This window comes from Cryptotermes secundus, unplaced genomic scaffold (assembly GCF_002891405.2).
Source record: "Cryptotermes secundus unplaced genomic scaffold, Csec_1.0 scaffold35, whole genome shotgun sequence".
In the NCBI taxonomy this organism is placed as follows: Eukaryota; Metazoa; Arthropoda; class Insecta; order Blattodea; family Kalotermitidae; genus Cryptotermes; species Cryptotermes secundus.
In genome coordinates this window covers 275407-299894 of record NW_019730102.1, presented here as the reverse complement: position 1 = coordinate 299894, position 24488 = coordinate 275407, and the positions used below count along the sequence as shown (strand labels likewise).

The 24488-nt window shown below is 37.8% G+C and overlaps 1 protein-coding gene across 5 annotated transcripts in view; it reads right to left on the bottom strand.

Moving 5' to 3' along the window:
• Positions 1–231: 231 nt before the first annotated feature.
• The window catches only part of LOC111865978 (inositol 1,4,5-trisphosphate receptor), a gene marked incomplete at its 3' end in the record, with an annotated part of 252641 nt that continues 228384 nt past the window's right edge, over positions 232–24488 (bottom strand). For all 5 annotated transcript variants that reach the window (XM_033752056.1, XM_033752058.1, XM_033752055.1 and 2 more), the window contains 7 exon segments: positions 232–380; positions 4119–4214; positions 6424–6604; positions 9097–9261; positions 11823–11995; positions 17493–17615; positions 18920–19112. In XM_033752056.1, coding sequence (XP_033607947.1) covers positions 232–380; positions 4119–4214; positions 6424–6604; positions 9097–9261; positions 11823–11995; positions 17493–17615; positions 18920–19112 — 1080 coding nt within the window.

Below are 24488 nucleotides of genomic sequence, written 5' to 3'. Positions count from 1 at the left end.
GAAGAGGGAGACAGCAGGTTCTTCCAAAATGTGGGCAACACAGCATGTTCACAAGGTATCACCACCCAGAAATAGGATCAACGACATTAGATACAGTGCAATCTGAGCTCATATGAATAGTTTTGATGAATCACGTACATCTAGTTTTCTGCATTTTGTCTGTCCAGATTTGGATTAAAATAACAACAGCAGTGTGTTCAGGATTACTCTCATTTATAAGTACCAACTTACAGTGCTACTTGGCGCACGGAGAATATCACCAATTCCTCCACCATTCCTCAGTCCTTGGTTCAGTGTTGTGACGATGCACATGACAAGTGAATCACACGCTCTCTCTTTGACTTCTCCTCCTGACACTGTGACTTGAGAGTTCACTTCTTCTGAAATAATAACATTGATATGACGGTTCTGTTCTAAGACTACAGCTATGCTGTAGCATTCTCACACCCACACTAAGGATTATAATGACAACAGCTCACTGTTTCTCAAACAGAGGTAGAAGGACTGATCCCACCCATTCCACAAGGATTCTCCTGAACAGTTCTATCTTCTGGGATATAATGCCATGTAGTCTGTTGAACATCAGCCAATATCTGAGAGAAGCAGAGCCATGTTTGCTGCTTGCTTCTCTTACTTCTCAATCCTGAAGATGGATGCAACATGTTTCTCCAAAAGTCTGGTTGGATTTCAACTGGATGCATGGCATTATATCCCAGAAGAAAAGTTTGTATCACCACTGCTGTGAGAACCTCAAATCCTGCAAGGACTCTCATGTTGGCCCACTGTGTATGGGCACCGAAATGTTACCTGTATAATATTTGTAAAATTTCAAACTGAAATTTTTCAAAATGTATTAAAGGAGCACAGAAAGTTGTTCATATGCAGTACATACACTTTCTAGGTATGCGTGCGAATAACTTTCTGAGTCAGAGCAAGAATTTGGAAAAATTTCAAGAATCAAGAAGAAAAGAAGAGTTTTCTCCACCAGACAAATTTTTTCATTGTAATCATAATTTGTTATTGAAGGAAAGATAGAGGGGCGAATAGAAGTGACCAGAAGACGAGGAAGAAGACGTAAGAAGATGCTGGATGACCTTGGTGACAGAAGAGGATATTCTCATTTGAAGGAGAAAGCTCTAGATCGCATTAAGTGGAGGAACTGTTTTGGAAGAGACTGTGGACCTGTCGTCTTGACAGATTACTGATGAATGAATGAATGAATGGATTTATAACAGCTGCCACTCTTTTACAGTGCACTGAAGTGCAGGGACTATTAGTTATCATTCTGACATTACATCAACTTTCAACAGAGAGTCTGAATATATTATAATACTGTCACATGTAGGGTGGTATGTGTGATGAAAATGACGGGTTCTAGTTTGGATGATTGGATTTATTAGCACTCTGGTTACAATCTCTCTTAATCAGATTTAAACACAGGCATCACAGCACTACTGCTAACTTCCACAATTTACAGTTCACTGTTGCACTTGCACTATGATTCCATGTCTTCATTATTCATTTCCTGGCAATGGATCTCAACACAGAAACTATAACAGTCTCACTGGATCACACACTCCAAGTATTACACATAAACAAAGTCTTCAAATCACACATTAAACCCTCATAGGCCGACCTACTGTACTCTTCTGTAGTCCTGGTTCCAATTTGATCTGTTCTGTGCTTCCAATGGTACTATCTCTCTGCCAGCTTAGGAAATCTGCTCACTTATATAGCCAAGAGACGGACATCCACCAACAGTGAAAACATATCATGTGACCCCTACCTACAGCAAATGCGCATGCTGATGGACTAGCAGGAAACACATGTCATGTGATGGCCACCTACTGTTGCTGTGTGACATCACTCCACCTGTGCCAGCTGCCGGGCACACGGAAAACACAGCCTGCTCTACTGTTGCGTGCATGTATTGTGTTCACAGAGCTGTTTTCTGGCAATGCATTGATCAAATGCATCACAATATAAAACCAATTCCAGAGCCATGACCTTTTTCATCACAGCAGAAAAGAGATCAGAGAAACCAACTGATTTATGTAGCATTACTAACCATTATGGCACCATAATTTTAAGGGTTCAGCAAGCTACTATGCAAAGAAAAATGAGTAATTTGAAAATGCTTGAAAACTGAGACTGAAAAATCAACATTAAAGTCAAGATTGAGACATTTCTTGCTTATATTAAAAAGTTCAAGACTTGCCATGCCTAATATTTCCCATCTGCATTCTTGTGATTTTAAATCCCGAATTTGACTTAGAGTTAAGTTAAGCAGATACAAATTTGCTGCTAACACATACAATCAACACACAGAAAATAACACCACATAAAGGCTGAAAAATACTTCTTGAATGTTGTGAAACACACATCAAAAATGTTTCAAATAAAAGTTACAGAGTTTATCGGTTTCAATATTTCACTGTTAAGAAATGGTTTTTGTGTGATAAGACACTTATGGAAAATTTTGCAAAGTTTGATGTGAGCTCTTACTGAAGAACTTCAGTGCTGAATTTCACTTAAAAGAGCTCAGTAATTCTGGATATGACATATGCAAAAACATATACTGCAAAATGAAAAATCACATTAATGGTATGTTTCTTCTTATACATTTCACATAATGGTTGAAATATGAATGTATGGTAACAGTTTATTAATATCAATTACAGGGAAGCCCATTATGCTCATATTATATCTGCTGCTAGTCACTAGGTGCAAAGGATGTATTTCTATAAGAGATCTGATGTTCCCAAAGCAGAGAATATTAAGATTTTAGTCTTCTTGGATGTGACCTCATGTAGTTTGGTGGACAGGTACTGATGTTTCAGAGGAACCTGCCCCAAAGATGTTTCCCTATAACAGGCCGTGGAGGCCCATGGGGTTGTGAGATGTCGAGGCTCCCACATTTTCTAGACAATCGACTCACAGATGGTGGTGAGGTTGTCAACCTCATGCGCCGGCTGCCCTTTACCCCCAGGAATATTCCTGGTACTCCTTTCTGTTAGAGGCTGATCCCAGAAGTAACCTACATGTATTCTTGGTCTTGCCTGTTCACAATTTCAAAAGTTTGAGAAACAGTGAAATAACTGATTTAATGGTAATACACAGTAATGTGTTTGGGGTAGGTACTTCCATGGTAACGCGATAACAGTGAGCTGTTGCATAGAAAATGCTGAAACAAAGAACGCGTCTCCCCGGAAATGAACAACCGAAGGCTCGTTGCATAACAACGGACTGTCGGAATAACGGGAACGGAACCGTGAGGAATGGTGTCTGGTATGTGGTCAGCATAATGCCTATGTAAGCAGAGCCAGAGATGACACATACGGGAGAGACAGTCGAGATCCAGCCACGGCCAATTCAGTAAAAGCATTGAAGTAGAGGCAGTAGTTGTGATACTGCAAGTGGTAATAATTGTAGGGTATATAAGAGTGAGTGTCCAATAAAGATTAGCTAAATCCGAGATCCAAGTGAAATAATTTGTTGCATGACTCACCCAACACGTGACAATACCATAAATTTTAATGCCAGGGGACTTCAATGCAGGGTAAATTATTTTGTACAGAAACATACAGAAGGTACAGGTGTGTTATGACAGTGAGTTAATCAGAAACTCATTTAACCTGCTTAATGGGGCTCTACAGTTGTATGAATTCACATCCAGATCCCAAGTCCACTGGATGTTTAGTTCACAGTTTAGGGAACTGTACTAAACATGGAGTAAATATGAAATAATTTATTTCTGTTTGCATGAGGGACAGCTTGGGCAATTAGGCTCAGGCTTTTCAGTGTAGAATGTTAGATATTAAGCCTGACTAGCCATAATGTTATTACACCTGTAGCCCTCCTCACTTCTGTCTTGCAGCTTGGCCAGTCTCAAAGTAATCAGTAACAATAATGAAGAGAAGTCTTCAAGGAAAGAAGTGTTAATGTGTCCTGTTCTCCTCAAAAACATTTATCTTACTTAATTCCCAGCTTTATGTGCACCTTCCCATTTTACAGATAATCTTCGGCCTATAATCACAAGGAAGCATTCCCTTCAAAGACAGGTCAGTATAAGTTGGTTTTAAACTAAAATGACAGCTTGAAACTGCAGTGATTCTTACCTTTGTAAAAATTCTCAGAACTGACATTGTGTTCACAGTTCCCATCTGCTGGACATGTCTGAGCAGGTTTGGGTATTTCTGTGTCATTATTTACTGCTGAAATATCAAAGCATACTTACAGAGCTATATATGAAATAAAACAGTGGGAACAAGATAATATGGTTAGGCCAACATGTCAGAGAACTGAGAACAATTCTGCATACTCTGCATGAAGCCTAGCAGAACACATATCCATATAAAGTGATAAAGTAAACACTGGTGACTGAAAAGAAGTCAACTATATTGAGGAAACAGAAAGCAGTCCCATGGAACAACCCCTTCAACATCACTCTTGAGCTATTACACTTCCCTTTCTGGCATGCTTTCCCTATTCATTTCCACTTGTCTAGTCATTCTGTTCACACAAACGGTGGCACCAAAAATAACCTTTACCTCTGCTAGCAATAAGCAAGCACTTTGTCATGTCATGAAAATTCATTAGCTTATGCCAGTGACAGAATGGATGGGAACATAACCAAACTTGTTATTCATTCACTAAAATGGGTTAACCAGGTGGCACTTTGGGCTTTCTATGAGAAGACAATTTGCCAAATCTTGGATACAAAATGGGAAAGGTCATGGATAGTCTCATCCAGGTAGTTAACTTAATGGTGAAGTGAAAAGATATATATAACTAAACTATGTCTGCTTCAAGATGAACACTAATCCACTGTAACTGGACATTATGATTAATGATTCAGGATTCATGACAATTACAGAAAATAACATTAGCTGTATGACCTTTTCATAACTCAGACTGCTATGACCTCTTGTGCCTTTAAAAGTAAGTTGCAAGTATCACTAAGACTATGAATCAATACTTTAAACCAATTAATAATGTAAAATAAATAAGATAATGAAGAAGTAAATCAGTGGATTGATTTGCTGTCATAAATACTCGCGTAAAATAATAACTGAATATTACATCTATGATAACAGTTGAAATTCAATCTAAAGCTGGTACAGTCCAAATAACTGACAGAAAAACAAATGAGTGAACATAGCTGTAGGCATTAAGATATATTTTAAGATACAAGTTTTTGAATTCTGATGGTGAATGCCTGAGCCCCAAACAAAGGATTGCAAAGTTCTATTTATAGGAAGAAACATAAATTCTTCTTTGTGATCTTCTGCTTGTTGTTTTAATTTTTTTGTTAACTATCAACCCTCAGACTACTAGGATGATGGAGTTCCTTCCAGGATCTATAACATATATTTCATACCTCTGCCCTTAAATTATACACATTCTGAGTTCTAAAATTAGCAGTTATCAAGATATCAGTTTAAAGTATACTTTGGTACAGGTTAGACGGCAGGTAGTATTGGAATGGTTTTACATCTCAATAACAAACAGAATAAGTAAATTTTAAACTGCTTACTTCATACCCCTCCAGACCTTTAATATCTGCAAGACTGTAAACTAATATCCTTGATTATGGTGTAACACAGTGTTTAAGTCTGTTTATTTGAACTTAGTTCCCTATATGAAAACCAAAACATTTCAGAAGTGGGTTCTATTTCTGTCTTCAGGTGGAGAGGATATGAAGGAGGTAGTAATGCTAATTGTTTCATATCACTGCAGGACTTCAATACAGTACATACTTAATGTTCCTTGGTTTAATGTCTCCCTCATCTAACATTCTATACCAATGATTGCAAGTCCAAAATCTCAGTGCTAATTTTCCCCCATTTAATATTTTTCTCAGTTTAGTGCTTCAATTCTCTAGTCCTGAAACCCTGAAACTGTGCATGGAATTGGCAATTTCTAGATACAAAGCCCAATTATATAATAGATAACCAGATATGATTAGGTTCATGACCAGACTGAGGCCAAGGAAGGAAATCACATGGATGGATCCCCTATACATCCCCGACTTCCTTACATTACGTTCCAGCCACCCAGCCATTCAGTTCACACACATACTGGTAGTGACAGCCACATGCCAACTAGCACTCTGGCCTGGCTGATAGTGGTTAGAAGCGAATACAATAGCAGGTAAAAGGGGAAGCCTCAAGTGCCATAATTTTCAGTATTTATGGTACTTTTTTTTCAACGTTTTCAAATTTTTAAGCAAAGATGTTTAGTAATTTTTCATAGACAAATCAGTAATAAAGAAATATTGATTTTAACCAAAATTTGCTTTTGTGTACAAGCTCTTTTCAGCTAACAGCTTCCTCAGTGGAATCTTTCTCTCAACAGTTTACTGCACTTACGCACCTCATCTTGTCTGTCCAGGTCACAACATCTGTACTGGTTGATACTTACACACAGAGTCTTGATCAACACTGACGAGGAAATCGTCCTTGAAGAACATATACCCAATAATGCTGAACATGTACACAAGAATGAGAGCCAGAACAGCAGTCAAGATGATGGAACGACCATTCCGAGTCACAGACCTGATCACATTTAAAAGTGTTTCTTCACGATACACGACATCGAACAACTGAAATGTAAGTAACATACAAATATAAACCTTTGACATTAATAATGTACAGTATATCCAAACAGCATTGCAAGAACTGAAATGTAAGTAACATACAAACATAAACCCTTGACATTAATAATGTACAGTATATCCAAACAGCACTGCAATAATTGAAATGTAAGCAACATACAAATATAAACCCTTGACATCAATAATGTACAGTATATCCAGACATCTCTGCAACAACTGAAATGTAAGTAACCTACAAATATAAACCCTTGATATTAATAATGTACAGTATATCCAAATAGTTAAGCAACCCACTTGCTTTCATCAAGATTCAATGGCAATTTTGATCCTATTTTTGGGTGATGGTGCTGTATGGAAAACCCTAGTCTTTAAGCTACTTGAATGAAGTTTGAGTGATGAGTAGCTCCATACTGGCAAATGTCTGTATGTACAGATTCACTGTATGCAATCCACCACTTGAAGTTTAAAGCTCTGTAATCATGATGAGACACTCTACCTATATGCCAGTTCTTCAAAACCACTGTATTTCTGCAACCATCAGACTCTGTTAGGTCTCTAGGTAGAGCTGATGGGCTTTGAGAGTAGATCTACTACTGTACCTAGGGGTCCAACAGAGCATCATCTGGTGACAGGACTAGAGCCAATTTCTTATGTGCAGTGGTTTTAAAAACTGAAACCATGGGCATAATTCAAAAGAACAGTCTTAATCGACATACATTTATTTAACACATATGTATCAGATTATATAGTGTCAAGTTACAGGTTGATTTCATGCATAATGAACTGGAAGTGATGTGGAACGAAGCCATGGTTGTCTAGTTTGAGGCACTATGCCAGAGTCTACCTGGGGGAATTAATGGGAATCACAAGTTGAGACAGCCAGTGTCCTGGGTGGGATTCAAACTAGTGACCTCCAAAATACAAGCCAGAAGTGTTACTGCATGAGCAACCTGCTTAGTTTAACCAACATGGGAGTTACTGCACTGGCTCAATATAACAAGATGGTTATAATGTAACACATTCCTTATGTAAGTGCTGGTTATCCACATCTTGAAATTAATGTGACTCTGCAGCACACGAAGAGGCACTTTATATACACCCTGAGGATAAATAATTAAATACTGTACTAAGACATCCTGGACTTTTCAAATATTTGGACTAACAATAAAATGTTTTCCTAAATACTGTCATGTATTTTGAGGGCTGCGTGAATTATAGATGGGTTTCTGATTGGATGATTAGATGTACTGACACCTTATACACACACAACTCGGAACTACAAGCAATTACAGCACTATCACTGATCTACACACTTTACAGTTCACTGTTACACATACTAATGCCCTCAGTCTTCAGCAGTCGCATCCTGGCAACAGATTCATATCCATCTCACTGTGATTGCAGCACACTATGAAGCCTTCTTTGCCATTATTCTGCCAAATGCCAACTCTGGAGACTCTCTCAAGTCTCTGCTTCAACTGCCAACTCTGGAGACTCTCAAGTCTCTGCTTCAACTGCCAAATCTGGAGACTCTCTCAAGTCTCTGCTTCAGCTGCCAACTCTGGAGACTCTCTCAAGTCTCTGCTTCAACTGCCAACTCTGGAGACTCTCTCAAGTCTCTGCTTCAACTGCCAACTATGGAGATTCTCTCAAGTCTCTGCTTCAACTGCCAACTCTGAAGACTCTCTCAAGTCTCTGCTTCAACTGCCAACTCTGGAGACTCTCTCAAGTCTTTGCTTCAACTGTCAACTCTGGAACTCGATTCAATTCAACTGCCATCTCTTCTCACTTATCCTCATGGAGTTCCACTCTTGACTCAATTCTAATTCTAGCTGCGCGAGATCCTTGTTATGCAGCCTTGGGGCGAACCCACAGAAAACACTGCTTCACATATTGTTGCATGTTGATTCACTGCTGCAGAGATGTGTTTACCACTCAGTTGCATACCAACGAGTGTGGTGCAAACCCACAGAGAACGCCACTTGCAACACTTGTCACATGACCTCACAGCGTACATGATACGTTCCTCTGCTGGGTGTGTATGGGCCATTACCAAGCAATGACCGTTTCTCTGCCTCCAAAGTTCTTGCTTTGAGCAACTATGACACACTATGTTCTCAGTTTTTCAAAATTATTTTGACTGTATATGATAATAAGTAAGCTATAATTACTTAATGACAAAAAGAAGCAATAAAGGACTTAAAATTATACAACAAAATTATTTCATTAATATATCTGTTTTAATCAGAATTTTATGCTTTGAAGGTTCCTCCGAACCATTCTTACTCAGTTCCTTGTGAACTGGAACACGCACATTTCAAACCAAGATATTTTTATAGCTACATCAAATATGGCACAAATATTATAATCTGTATCAATGATGAATCCATAAGAAAGTAATACAGTGACAGAGATATTTTCTCATATCTGAACCAAGCCAGAAAATACTGTAATGCGTGAATTAATGTCACAATACTTACCAATACAGAATAGAAGAAAGGGTGCATACAGAGACCTAAAAGGCAGAATACTACATATGCAAAGTGGTACAACAGTTCCGCATCTGTCACCATCTGCTTAAAATTCTTTGTAAATGTTCCTTGGTTGCCCATAATACTGATTAAATGTATTCCTTTTAGAAACACCTGAAAAGGAACAGTCGCTATTAATATACACATAACTCAGATACATTTAACTTTCAACATTATGTCACTTACACAGGCTTTCTCATTTTAACATGCTACCTCTCGGGTATTTAAAAGGAAAATGTTCCTTGTACAACTAATTGTAAGCTTTTCATCAGTACCAATGAGACTTGGAGTGTCTGGAACTGAATGGGACACATCAGTTCCTGGTCTTGGCTGATGGTATTTACTGGATGGAAACATCAATAAGGTAAGGGTAAAGCTGTCCCTGGCTGGTTACGGTAGCCAAGTGGTCCAAGGCATGGACTGTCTTTGCTCGCTTGTAAGTCAGGATCATGAGTTTAAATCCCACTCAGGGCATGGATGTTTAGTGTTTGTGTGTGTGTGTGCACATTTTTGTGTGTTTGTGTACAGGCAGAGACCTTGTGATGAGCTGATCAACCGCCCAAGGAGTTCTACTGAATGTCTAAGATCTAGTAAACCGAAGTGAAATGGAGAGTTTCATGGAGGTAGGCCAAGGCCAAAATTGGGGTTGTAGTGCCAATGGAAAAAAAAGCTGTCTCTGTGCTTAACTAATTAAGTACTATGCCATGTAGGCATATGGGGAAGTGGTGTACAGATACATTTTCTTGACCTCAGTACTGGTTGCAGGCGAGTGGTCAGCTTCCTGCCCCAGTTGCTTTACCCCCAGGAAAAGAGCCCCCAGTACCCACTGAATAGGAGGTTGGGTAGACACCAGAGCCAGTCTGGATGACGTGAAGAAGAGAAAATTCTTGACCATACTGGTGCTCAAACTCCAACCTCCTGGTCATCCAGCCCATAGCTAGTTGCTATACCGATTATGCTAATACCATTAATAAAAACAAAGAAGTTATATTAGTCCATGATTTATTTAATCCGTCTTGCAGTGCATACACTCATTTATCTCCTTCTCTCCCTCGCACTACATGTTTCGGCATAATAATGCCATCTTCAGGTGCTTACTTATCCATGTCAAACCAGTTCATTGCATGCCATGTTCTCACATTAAAATAACTAAAATATGTATCTATCATATACATTGTCAAACGTTAAAAATATTAAAATTGTTCAGGATACCACATCGCTACGTCGCCCCTCACTACGTCAGTCACGCCCATTCTCCTTTGTTGGAGCACTCCTTCACTATCTTGTGTGTTGTGCTTTTGTTGTGTCGTGCTCCTGCGACTGCGTGTGTTATACTGTTATACAGTATACAGTTATACAGTACTGTTATACAGTTGTGTTATACAGAAGTTCTATTAAATGACAGTAAGGAGGCTGGTCAATGGTAAACATAGAGAAAACTCAGTAATGTTCAAGACTTATAGGAATAAGGATAAATCTAGGACTTAGATTATATGATGATATCAAGTGCTTTAAAAAGTGTAAAAAAGTGGAAATGACAGTCATAAAACAAAACCTTTCTCATGAGGAAATTATGAGCAGCATAAATTCCAAGAATGGTGGCAATCATTCAGTTCAACACAATCTTTCATCCAAATAGTCACATTACTCTACATGGGCATCACATCCAGTCTGCAGTGCTGAGGGAAGGACACAGACTGAGGGTGAATGAGGAGCATATTGGCTAGAGAAAACTGAATCATGAGGAATTTCAGAAGTTTTACTATACCAAATACCATGAGGATGATCAAACCAAGGAGAATGAGATGGATGGTGCATGTAACATGCATAGAAGACAGGAAATATACACACAAGAGGTGGAGACTTGGAATTCCTAGGTGCAGATGGGAGGATAATATTAAAATGTGTGGATTAGATTTATCAGGATTAAATTAAGGACCAGCAGGGAGCTTTTCTGTACATGATAATGAACCTTCAGATCCATATAAAGTACAGATTTTTCTACTATTTTTTTATTGCTAGTGGGTTGGGACTAAGCCCCCTTGCACTGCGGCCACTTCTGGCCTATTGTACCAGCCCCAGATGATAGGTGAGGGTGATTGTGTAGCAATTGGTGGAATGAAGATTGGCAGAGGAAACCGAAGAGAAAACCTGCCCCAGCGTCACTTTGTCCACCACAAATCCCACTTAACCAGACCCAGGATCGAACCTGGGCCACCATGGTGGAAAGCCATTGACTAACTGCTTGAGTTATGGCACGGCCATTTCTTGACTAGCTACTATCACCTTCTGAAGAGGGACTCTACTTCATGGACTTTGTCTTTGGCATTTACATGTTTAATATATAGACAGTCAGAAAAGGCGACACTTCTTAAAGCAAAATATTATGCACTGTGTGATTAGTATCTTCATCTCACATTCTACAAATCTCACCTCTCTCATATGCAGCTATATGCAAACTGATTCCACTCATCCCCTAACACAAAAATTTGTGAAAATTCACTCGGCCATATTTCCAGCACAGTTCCATAAAATGAAGAGACTGTATATTCTAAATAAAATATAACAGCTCTGTCATGCTCTATATCTCTGTTAATTTTTTATAACAGTAGGTTTATGAAACTTCTTCTGATAAAACATGATAAAATTTCCGTCAGGAGAGTAACATGACTTACAGTGATGGTCCCCAGGAGTAAGAGTGTTGGTTCAGGACCAACAGAAAAGATCATCCTTAGAATTGTGGATGCTACAAGTGTTCGAACACCAGATTCACGGGGAAGTGTGATGACAATGGCCACTGATACCAACATCACTGCCCAAATCAAACCTGAAAAGTGCTGTCCCAATTCTAGGAAAATGAGAAGAACAGCTTATTAGAGCCAATGATTTAATATTTATTCAAAACAGATGTTACTGTGAAGGTCCTAAATATAATACCAGCAGGTGGAAATCACAATTTTATATTTAATTTGTATACTGTCATGTGGTAATATGCTTGACCTTTTGTCAAGTGTACATATTGCACACATATACATGTAGCATGTTATTCAAAATTCTTCTTTTTGCACTATATACTCGTACAAGTCCTCTGTCAGTCCAGGCTTTGCAAAGTAGACCAGCAACAATAGCGACTTAGTCACTGGAATGGCCGTAAGCTTGACCACTGTCAAGTTTAAGACTCTTGTATTTTCGATGTCTGGGTTCACCTCATCCTATACCATGAACATGCTCATTCTCATGATTTTTTATGACTTCTGCTTGTTGTCTGCACAATTTTATTATATAATTGTATACACATGAAGGTTGAAAGCCATGAACAAATCATGGACTGCTGTGTGTCTTGGAAAATGTCCAATGGTGCAAAGAACCTTGTTTGTAGGCACTGATATTTAACGAGGTAGATGGGACAAGCTTAAATCATCACTGATCTGATCAGTGCACTCATGGAGGGTTAATTTAATGCTGGTGCTTAAACACTCACTCTTGAATACGGAGTAGTTTCTAATATTAATTAAATCATTTCTGTATGCAGTCTCCATGTAATCCTCTTATCTAAGATTACACCAAAAAATCTTGCGTGTTTGATGAAGGGGATATTCCATTCATTCAATGCAAGATGAGCCTAAGACCTGAGTCTTATCTTCATAGATTTTTATGTTCCAGTGCTCACACCACATCTCAATAGCACCGAGACCTCACTGCAGCTTTCTGAGTCATGACCCTCTTTGTGGTCTGCCACATATGTGTGTCATTAGCAAAGAGACCTAGATAGACAACAGGTGTTAGGGGCATATCATTTATCATTTTTCATTGAATGCATCCTGTTGTGTTACAATATACAACTTCTTTATTAACCATCCAATGAACAATTTGTCCATGGGAATGTATGAAAATACAAAACCAACGACTGATTCGATGTTATAAAACATCAATTAAAATTTTATTCTTGTTTTATATTATAACTTCTGTTTTCTTATATAATCTGATTTATTGTATTTTTTACGTTAAATAGTATTATATCCAGTTTAATACTACTGCAGTTCAGTGGTGTATGTATGTTAAACATGTATTTGCCTGATGATGGCTATTGATAGCCGAAACATGTAGCAGAGCCGTAGCTGGACACTGATCTTGATATTTGTTGTGTTGTGACGGTTAATAAAGAAGTTGCACATCATTTATATATACACTGTACAATGAAACCTCATTGCACCTGTGCTTCTACATCCCTTGGAGCAGACATTTCATCTTCAACCGAGGCTCTGAATTTTCTCTGAGACAGAAAAGAGCTAATAAACTTCATCACATTGATTTAAAATTTTAATTCAGATAATTTATTTAGCAAGCCAAGGTGCCATGTTGTATCAAAGTCTTTTCAATAATCAAGAATACTGCAGCCGTAGACATGTTATTGTTGAAATTTAATGTCACATGATTTGTAAGCCTCATACATCTAAGTGTTGCACTGTGACAGGCATGGAAACTAACCTGGTTTGCATTAAGCAGGCCTCTTTCTTCAATGAGCCTTTGGACTATTTTCAGAACAACTTTCTAGATTAGCTTGCCTGCTGTAGACAAGAGACTAATCGGATGTCAATTTTGAGGGTATTTTGGGTCCTTACTGAGTTTTGGTAATGTTATAATTTTTGCTCCCCTCCAAGGTTTTTTGAAAATGGGACAGCAGAAGGAAGTAATTAAATAAATGTGTTAAATGTACCAGTGTTCTTCTTGGAAGATGCCTGAGGCATTTTTTTGGAATATCAAGTCCACAAGCTTTTGCTAATTTACGTATGTCACAAGGTCTTACTTTTCCCAACAGGGTGTCATCTATAGATATGAGCAGGGCTTGAACTCTAGTCTCCACCTGTCACTCATGGTTTTCATCACACAGGTCAAGAGATGTGAACGGATTTTCTAAACAATCTGCAATTATGTTGGCTTTCTCATTCGGGTGATATGTTATTCCTAATGGCCCATGAACAGCGGTTGGTGCCTTTGGTCCATCCCTTTTCATAAGCGATTTTACAACAGGCTACAGGGCTTGAGGTGTGACTTCACAGTTCCCAATATTGTTTCCCACTGTTCAAATGCTTTTCTACGGGTCATCTGTCTGATGGTTTTGGAAACACAATTAACTATGTTTTACATGCTGGTTCCCAGGTTACTTGCCACAATTTCCTTAACCTCCACTTTTGTTTTAGCAGACTCTCCACAGCAGGTAGATCCTTATTAAGGTCTGAGAGTGTAATTTTTATCAGCTTCTTTCCCTCAGTTGATTTGGATTCCAGGTGAAATAAATATAGAGGCCAAGCTTTGAAACCGCTCAAAATCTGTGAATTTGTCAACCGGGTCCAAAAGATACCTAGTTCTAACATGATTAAGCAAGTGGAAAATGGTTTGTAGGTGATCTGAGTCCAGAATATCACAGACAATGACATCTGACAGTCAGACATTCTTGGGCACAGCATTACTGAGCACATCACCATTTCCCGTAGGAAAGCAATGAGTTGGACATTGTGGTGCTGAAATTTCAAACTCATTTATATGCAGTAAATGCAGCAATTTCATGCCTGAAGGCTTGGAATCTATACTATTCCAAAATGGATGTTTAACATTCAGCTCTCCTGCCAGTGGTGATTTAAGTCTAAAGCTTAAGAGCTCAATGATCTGTGCAACATTCCAGACATGGCCTGGTGACTTACAGACGGTTAGAAGTAGAACTTCACTACTATTAATCAGTATGCAAACCCCTGCGGATTCTACTGAAACAAGAGGAGGCAGGTCTACATTGTTGCAGGGAATGCCTTTTCTCACTGCAACAGTAGTTCCACCTTTTCTTTCTGGAAAGTGCTAAGTCCAATAAAAGTGATAATTTGGTATAAAGAACCTCTCACACGGTATGAGATGTGTCTCTGAGGGCACAGCCACATCTATATATATGTACTGCAGCTGTTTACTGAGCTCACAGCACTGCCTCCAAATGCCATTTGCAATAAATGCCATGACTTTGATCAGCCTATGAGCTCCAGCAGTTATTTTGTTTCATTAAGTTAAGTAACATTTTAGTAATGAACATTTTTTTTCTGACACAGCTTCACTGAGCTCTGTCATGATTTGGTTCACTACAGTGGTGACTTCTAACATATTAATGTTAGATGAACTGGGAGCCTGTAAAGACAAACTTGTTTTCTGAATTTCCTGTTGGGGCAGACGCTGCGTTATGCTTTTCTCATCTGTCTGCGGTGCCTGCGGTTGCTGGTGTGTCTTGATGCAGTGCTGCTGTGTACGACTGCTCTGTTGAGATGAACTTAGAGAAGAACATCGCTCCCAGAGGATCCCGTGCTCTTCTCCTTTCGCAGGGCTGCAGCCTCGGTATGATGCTGGATGAGGTTTCTCTCCCTCTCCTAGGGCGTGGCTGCAGCAGCTCAGCATAGACCCCGTATTTATTTTTCAGGGCATTGTCTATGCAGGTGGCCACCCCCACCCCCATGCCACACACATCGAGGGGACTGCTTGCAGTTGACCCAGACATGGCCAAAGTTTTGACAATTGTGGCACTACGTAAGGCCAGTCTGAGCTCTTGGTAATAACTGGGTAAGGGTACTGAGATTTTATGTTTGTTGTTCAGGTAACAAGGAACAGGTGGAGGAGTTCCAAGTGGTTTTGTCAGTTTGGTGCTCTTCGAGTGGCTGTCATTTGCCTCATGTTGATAATACTAAAGCCTAATTCTTCAAGGCTGCTGGGAATACCTTCTGCTGGCATGTCTAGTGAAATGTGATGGATTATTGCCTTGAGAGGCGTTTCAGAATTTAGAGAGAAGGTAAAATAGCACAGATTATTTTTCTCCCAGTAGGATTTCATTAGTCATACTCTCCTTTGACATGGTCTTTTATGTCACTCTGGTGTTGAATGAAGTTTGTGGTAGAACTCATCATTATTGCTGGTGGCCTACCTGATTTTCTGGGAGCTTCCTGCTCCAGCAATCTCTGTGTCCATGTCGGTAGTTCTGAGAGGTGTGAGAAGTTGCGGGTTATCTCTGCTTTTGGAGGCAGATTTACAACTTGGGATGTTGGAATTGGTTTAGTTGTCTTCTTTGCTGTCTGTGAGGTATCATTACAGATATGCCTCTTGCGTCTCATAACTTTCTGAAAGTTGTCATCCTGGGCTGATTCCAATGAGGTTTTGTTTACTGCACTGCTTTGTCCTGCCTGTGTACTCAGCTTCAGGATGGCTTTCAGTTCATTCGGTGTTAATGTGTACATGTCGTAAAGAGCGCTAAAAAGTGGCTTTCCATCTCTACCTTTACAAAAGTTTGCTCTGCTCTCCTCCACACTACTCACAGTAGAAGTCCACTCCGAGCTCTTCCCCACTTCAGCTGGTGTGCATCCAGCAAGGTTCTCAATGTATTCTGTATACTTGTTACACTATGGAAGCTGCAAGACATTCAGATTTCAGTGATGCTAACTTCTGTGTCCAGTAGTTATGGAATCTCAGTACTGGCACATTCAAGTTTGTGGGGAACATTCAAGTTTTCCACTTGTTTTGTTGTTCTGCACAGCACTGCGCACAACCATGGGTGAACACAAACTACACTGATACCATCTTTGCCAAACAGGAGTTGGCCAACTACAACTCTGTCCAACACGTCTTGTCCAAATCAGTAAATCCAGTCAAGATCTGGTGTAGCTGAGTTACTGTCTGACTCAATTCAACTGCCTGAAAAATAGCCCTGGCACAGATTGCACAGAAAATGTCTCTTCCATCATTGCTGGGGAAACATGTCCACAGAGTTGTTCTCTATTATACAATGAAGCAACTTACAGAACTGTTCATGGTGTTGTTGATTTTTAAGGTAACTCTTGCATGTCAACATTTATATAATCTTGATTTAACCTCCAACTTCATTTAACAATATTATTAGTTAGGAAATAAGCATAAATCTTACCAACTGCATAAGGTAACTACAGATTGCTAATCATCATTATTCTTTTGCATAAAAATATACATGCCTCTTCATAGATGAAAACATCTAGTACCAAACAGGGTGGTCTACTGCTAATACTCTAGTTTGTATCTGGTAGATGCTGGATTCAAATCTCAGCTGGGACACTGGCTATCCTGACTGGAGAGTATTTCTGTTGTTCTCCTCAGTCCCTCCACGCTAATGCTAGGACAGTACCTCAATTATGACACAACAACTTCATTCCAAAAACTTTCCAGTTCATCTATCATCCTGTCGTTTGGCACTGTCTAGTCTAGGTACTCAAACAAATGTAAAATAAACCATAAAACAATCATTTCAATTCATGTCACATAACCTCCATTACAACAGCCATGCCACTTACTTGGAACAGCATCCATAAAGGGATAGAAGAATGCCACTATTAGATTGATAAGGACAGCACAGTTGAAGAGTATGTTGCTCCACAGCGACATGTAGGAACTGACCCAAAAAAGAAAAGGCTGGCCTGAAAACAGAACAGTTTAGAAGGGTGCATATAAGGAATATTTGAAGTTCAAAATTAAGCATGCACGCACACACAAAAAAGCACGTTTATGTATATGCACACTTTCTCATGCATATGACTGGCACTGGAATAAATGTTTCTAAATATGTCATTGTAACTGGTATCTTTCCTTAATGCTTAAACAGTCTGATTCATTTGAAGTATGTATTTGTTTATGTTATTAAGTGTACGACACGTGTCAAAGTAAATCTAATAATGGAGTAATTTAGGGTACTTTTCCACAAAGGTAAGGTTATTAAATTGCAGTTTCTTTCATAAGGTCGTGTATCCGTGTTTACAGTATGATACCATATGAACAATACTGCACAGACATGATCAGTAACATTTAACTCTGAAGACTTGTGAGAAGCTTACAGTGCCACCTGTTCTGTATCTTCACCCATGAAACCACTATACACAATTAGATATGATTAATTAACACACCAGACACTCACTAGAATGAGCTACAGTTATATGAAAGTATGATGAATTCATGTAGTACTGGCATGCGAAGAATCGAAGGGAAACAAATACAATGCTCCTAGCAGCACAGAGAACTTAAGACTGTGAGGCTGTGTAGTTTGGTAGATAATCACCACCACTAAGCCTACGTGACACCAAACCTCAATATTAATATTGTCATGTGTATGAGTGACTAGTGATGGGGTTTGGATTGGGGATTGGCTTTACTGACCACTTTAACACACGACTCATGACCACAATTAATTATAGCGCTGTTACTAAACTCCGCACTTCACAATCACTACAGCACATGCTAAATCTTTCCAGTCTTCTGTGTCTTCACCGGTCATTCCCTGGTAATGGCTTCTAACAGTGGGGATTCTTCAGCTTCCATTCTCAACTTGCTGCCTGCTGGCTCTCAAATGCACTGAATAAGTCTTCTCTTCACAGACCGTTATTAGGGAACAGCTGCATATACTTGCTTATTAAGAATCTGTTGCCTAGCAGCAGACATAGTTTCGTGGTTGTTATCCTGTAACAGGCCTAAACACTAGAACATTCATCACCATGAGAACCTTAAATCTCAACACAAAGAACTGGTTAAGGCAATGGTATCCAATTTTTTCAGAGTGACCAAAGAGGGAGAGGGAGAGAGAGAAAAAGCATGTTTTTTTCCTGGAAATATGACACTGATATGCAGTCTTTTCATATACTCGTTATAGCAAATAAATTTTGATATACACTTCAATCAGACATAATTACATTTCTGTTTACAACTTACTCTGATGAACAGATAATCCTACCTCTCAGTTTCTTTTGCCATTTCATTTCACTGAACATGTCTTCTGTCCTTTCAAAGAAGTCTGATACTTTCGAACCCTGGTCATCTCTCTCTGCTGTATTCAGTATTTTTGATTTTGTATCTGATGTAATGTATTCACAAATTTCAGGAATGGGAAAAACAATCTGCTCTAGGGTTCTGTCCTGCCGAACAATCTGCAAAATGAAACCACATAATGATGGACTTTTGCACCAGTATGAGAATTTTTCTTAGTATCTCGATCTTTTTAAGTGACACCCTGTATGTGCTTGCAGCTATATACGTCGGTTACTTCAAAAGTCATGGCAACATAATTTTTCTGAAATTTCGAAAGCTCCAACCGGAATTTCCAAATTTGCCGCTGAGAGACAGCAACATCTGATTTCTAATGATGCCACTAGATCATGCGGAAGTCCAAGGACAATGAAGTGAGTCCAGCGTGAAGTCAGTGTGATCATAACTTTCATCGAGAATGAACATTAGCCGGCTGGAACAGCGTTGTTATGTGAAAAGAGCAGTGCTTCACAGCAGAAATGCAACTGAATGTCACTCAGAGCTTGTGGAAGCTCTGGGTGATTGTGCTCTACCATACAGAACTGTTGAAAGGTGGATAGAAGAATTCCAACGTGGAAGAGAAGCAAGTGCCGACTTGCAATGTAGTGGACGCCCTGTGTCCGTTCGTACCAATGTTTCTCGTGCCATGATTGCCTAGTGCATGGAGGAAGATAAACGCTGGTTTCTGAAGGAGTTAGAGAGATATGCAGGGATTGACCAGGCAACTGTGCATCAAATTTTACGAAACTAACATTGAATTTTTTATTTCTTAATCACAGTTGAATTTCTTGAGAATTAGAGAATGGGGGGGGGGAAGTCATTCTGTAACGTGCAATTTTTCTTGTCTACTATACCTACGCCCCTTCACATCTGCCTGATCTGACTAAGCCAATCAGAGGGGTATATCATGCCCCTTCATAAGTTTATTTTGAACTTTCTTAACTGTAACGTGTTTGCCCAAAAAATTAGTTGCCATGACTTTCGAAGTAACCCACATATAAATGGCAGCAAGTCCCTGCTGTTATAGTTACTTTATTTTGAGATCATCTTGGTGTATATAAACAAATAACTGTTTGGTGAAAGGAAACCACAGAAGAGCATAAGATTCTGTTGATGATAAAACAATACCAGTAAAATCTAAATGCAAAATGCAAAATGTTTTTAAAACATGGCATGATGTTTTAACAGAACAGTTGACCACATCTAAGAAAGCTAGTTAACAACATGTTAGCTCAAACGCCTTGATAACAAATATCAGTAAAATTAATAAATAATGGAGCTTCACGTGCAACATTATTTACACAAAAAGAATGACATATCAGAAATACTAATGGACAAGTGCTCTCATTGAGATGCCAACAGCTACTCAGCTATTCAAAGAATGCCCTGCTTTTTATTGAACCTGAAGCTTCATCATTAGACCCTATTCTTTTATGATCAGTTCTATTAATTTATAAATTTATAAATGATTTGGGTCAGAAGAAATTACTGTATTTTTTTTATCTGTTTCATTCTGGTCCGTCACATTAACAATTACAAATACAAACCACGCCATCCAATGTGTATAAGTTTTTACTGCAAGAAAACTTATCTCCCTTACATGCTTCGGTCCTTACGGACCATCTTCAGGGGGAAACATCATACAAGTTGGGAACTACCATCACAAAATTGTTTGATTTAAATTACATACATTTATATGCTACAATGCACAGTACTCATAGAGTAGAACATTTCACAATCACAGCAGCTTCCTGGTACTGTATAGTTTTTAAAAGTTTCTAGATATTATTTAAAAACCAGTGTTGTCAATAATTAAAATTTTTAAACCATGTAGGTTCGTGTCTGTCCTCCTATCATCCTTCTTGTATGGGGCAGATTTTGTGCCGTCTGTCTATCTTGATGAGGAGGTTCTGCAAATATATTATGGGTATTTTACTATTTCAGTGATTCTGCTGTCTATATATATATATTTATTTGAGGTTTTTGTTTCGTCCTACCTTGATATCATCCAGGGTTTGCTCGTGGCTTGCTGTGTTGTTTTCACTGGTCTAAAGTGTGCTGTGTCGCGTGAATTTATACTTGTTGTGTTTGTGACGTTAATGTGAGCGCGTTCTGATGATGTATTATGAGGTCGAACATACTACATTGGCTATTACTTTCTTTTTTATACTTTTGTTCTTCTATCAATTTATTGAACTTATTAAATTGATATTTGTAGAAGTCTTCTTTTATATTCATTATGCCCCCTTTTTTAGCTTTTTCAATCATTTCCATGATTACTGTCATCAGCCCATACTGATGGTGATTATTTAGTATGTGTTGGGCAAATGCTGATTCATATTTGTTTACTCTTATATTTCTTATGTGTTCTTTGTATCTAGTTGTTAGATTTCTACCCGTTTGGCCGATGTATACTTTTTGGCAACTTTGGCATGTTAATTTGTATATACCACTATGCTCATACGGGTTCNTGGCTATTACTTTCTTTTTTATACTTTTGTTCTTCTATCAATTTATTGAACTTATTAAATTGATATTTGTAGAAGTCTTCTTTTATATTCATTATGCCCCCTTTTTTAGCTTTTTCAATCATTTCCATGATTACTGTCATCAGCCCGTACTGATGGTGATTATTTAGTATGTGTTGGGCAAATGCTGATTCATCTTTGTTTACTCTTATATTTCTTATGTGTTCTTTGTATCTAGTTGTTAGATTTCTACCCGTTTGGCCGATGTATACTTTTGGGCAACTTTGACATGTTAATTTGTGTATACCACTTTGCTCATATGGGTTCATTTGTCGCGTTTCGTTTATTAGATTACCTGTTTTTTGTGTGTTGTTTTAAATGCTATCTTTATGTTAGTGTTTTTGAATAGTTTTATGATTTTTCGTATGTAGTTTCCTGTGTAGGTATAAGTGACCCATTTTTGTTGTTCTTTTTCATCTTTATTATCCGGGTTACTTATCTTTTGTTTAAGTTTGTTATACAGGTGTGTGATGTCTTCCTTTCTATAGCCATTATTTAGTGCTATATTAATAATGGTGTTTAATTCTTTGTTTTTAGCATTTTTCTCAAGTGGAAGTGTAAGAAGTCTGTGTGTCCAGTTTTTATATGCTGCTAATTTTTGTTCTTTAGGATGGCATGATTTATTATTTATAGTTATGTCTGTCGATGTTGGTTTTCTGTATATTTCCATTTCTATATGTCCATTTCTGTTAATTATGTTTAAGTCTAGGTAGGTTATTTGGTTGTTTACTTCCTCGTTTATTGTGAATAGTAGGTTTTTATGTTGTCTACTGAACTGTTCGAGGACGCATTGGGGGGTTATTTTTGTTTGATTATATATTATGAAGATGTTGTCTACGTATCTGTTGTAGTATTTGATTTTTTCATCTTCCAGCAGATATTTTATTCTGCTTTGTTCTATGTTTTGTAGGAAGATTTCTGCCATTGTACTTGATATGGGGGAGCTCATGGCTACGCCTGTTCTTGGTTTTTAATATTTTCCGTTATATTCGAAATAGTTATTTCTTTTATAATGCTTTTGTCCATGTGATTATCCTTAAGTAGTTTATGGGTTACAAGAAGTGTATCCCAGATTGGGATATTAACGTATAGATCCTTAATATCCGATGTTAGTAGCTTATGATTTGCATTTAGTTTTAATTTTCTTATGTTTTCTGCAAATTGTATTGTGTTGATGATGTTGTACTCGTTTTTTAATTTTAGATAGTCGTTTATTCTTTGATGTATGTATTTAGCTAGTTCATGTGTGGGTGCGTTAGTGTTGTTTATTACTGGTCTAATTGGGGCCTCTTGTTTGTGTATTTTAATTTTTGCTTTCAATTAGGGTGCTTGCGGGTTCATTTGGTGAACATGTTTTCTTTTTATTGGGTCTATTATAATTTTACATTGTTTCAGGGTGTTTTTTGTACTGTTCTTTGAAATTTTTGTGTAGGGTCAGTTCTTAATTCGGAGATGTTATTATTTTCGATAAAAGATTTCACTTTGTCATCTAGGTCTCCTTTATAAATAATAACTAATGTTTTTCCTTTATTGGCTTCTGCTATAGTTGCTTTATGTAGCATAAGCTTTTGTTGTATTTGTTTGGTTGTGTAAGTTTGTTCTTTATATTCTTTATTTATTATGTTTTGTTTTGACGCTATTTGCTGTATGTTTTTGTCTCTAAGTATCTAATGGCTTCTTGTTGATTGATGTCTTTTATTTGTCTTATCGCGTTTTCTGTCTCATAGACTAATTGTTTTATAACTAATTTTGGTGAGATACCCATATTATATTTGCTTCCTTTATTTAGTAAGCTTTCTTCCTTTTCTGAGAGTCAAATGTTAGTCATATTGCACAAACATGGATAAAATGTTTGTTCATTAGGTGAGTGTGTGTTTCTGTGTAGTTGACTAGATAATTTGTCAATCTTATTATTAAGTTTATTATAGTGTTTTTTTGATTCCTCAATTAGTCTGTGGTTTACATCATTTTCTATCAAAGGCCAGCTGGTCTGCCAATATTGTGCATTTCTTAAACGCAATTTGTATAGTTGGTTGTTGATATTTTGTTTCTTAATATATAAGAATTTTAATTTGTTATTTATTCTAAGTTTAGTTAGTTGTTTTTGAGTTAGCTTTACAGCGTTACAGCTTAGGTTGGCGTACTTTGGTATGATATTTTTGTTTTGACAGGTTCGATTGAACCATATATGTGCATTGGTTCGTAGTAGTTTCCTTTTCGTATTGATTTACCAGTTTAGCTTTACTAGCTTCGATAAATTTGATTTGTTTGTATTTGTAATTGTTAGTGTGAAGGACCAGAATCACACAGACAAAAGCATTATAAAAGAAATAATGTCCATACTTACAATGATATTGAACCAAAACTATTTTGAATATAACGGAAAATATTAAAAACAAAGAACAGGCGTAGCCATGGGCTCCCCCATATCAAGTACAATGGCAGAAATCTTCCTACAAAACACNGTTACCTATTGTGTGTGTTGTTTTAAAGGCTATCTTTATGTTGGTGTTTTTGAATAGTTTTGTGATTTTTCTTATGTAGTTTCCTGTGTAGGTATAAGTGACCCATTTTTGTTGTTCTTTTTTATCTTTATTATCCGGGTTACTTATTTTTTGTTTAAGTTTGTTATACAGGTGTGTGATGTCTTCCTTTCTATAGCCATTATTTAATGCTATATTAATAATGGTGTCTAAATCTTTGCTTTTAGCATCCTTCTCGAGTGGAAGTGTAAGAAGTCTGTGTATGCCACCCTAAAGAACAAAAATTAGCAGCATATAAAAACCGGATACACAGACTTCTTACACTTCCACTTGAGAAAAATGCTAAAAGCAAAGAATTAAACACTATTATTAATATAGCACTAAATAATGGCTATAGAAAGTAAGATATCATACACCTGTATAACAAACTTAAACAAAAGATAAGTAACCCGGATAGTAAAGACGAAAAAGAACAACAAAAATGGGT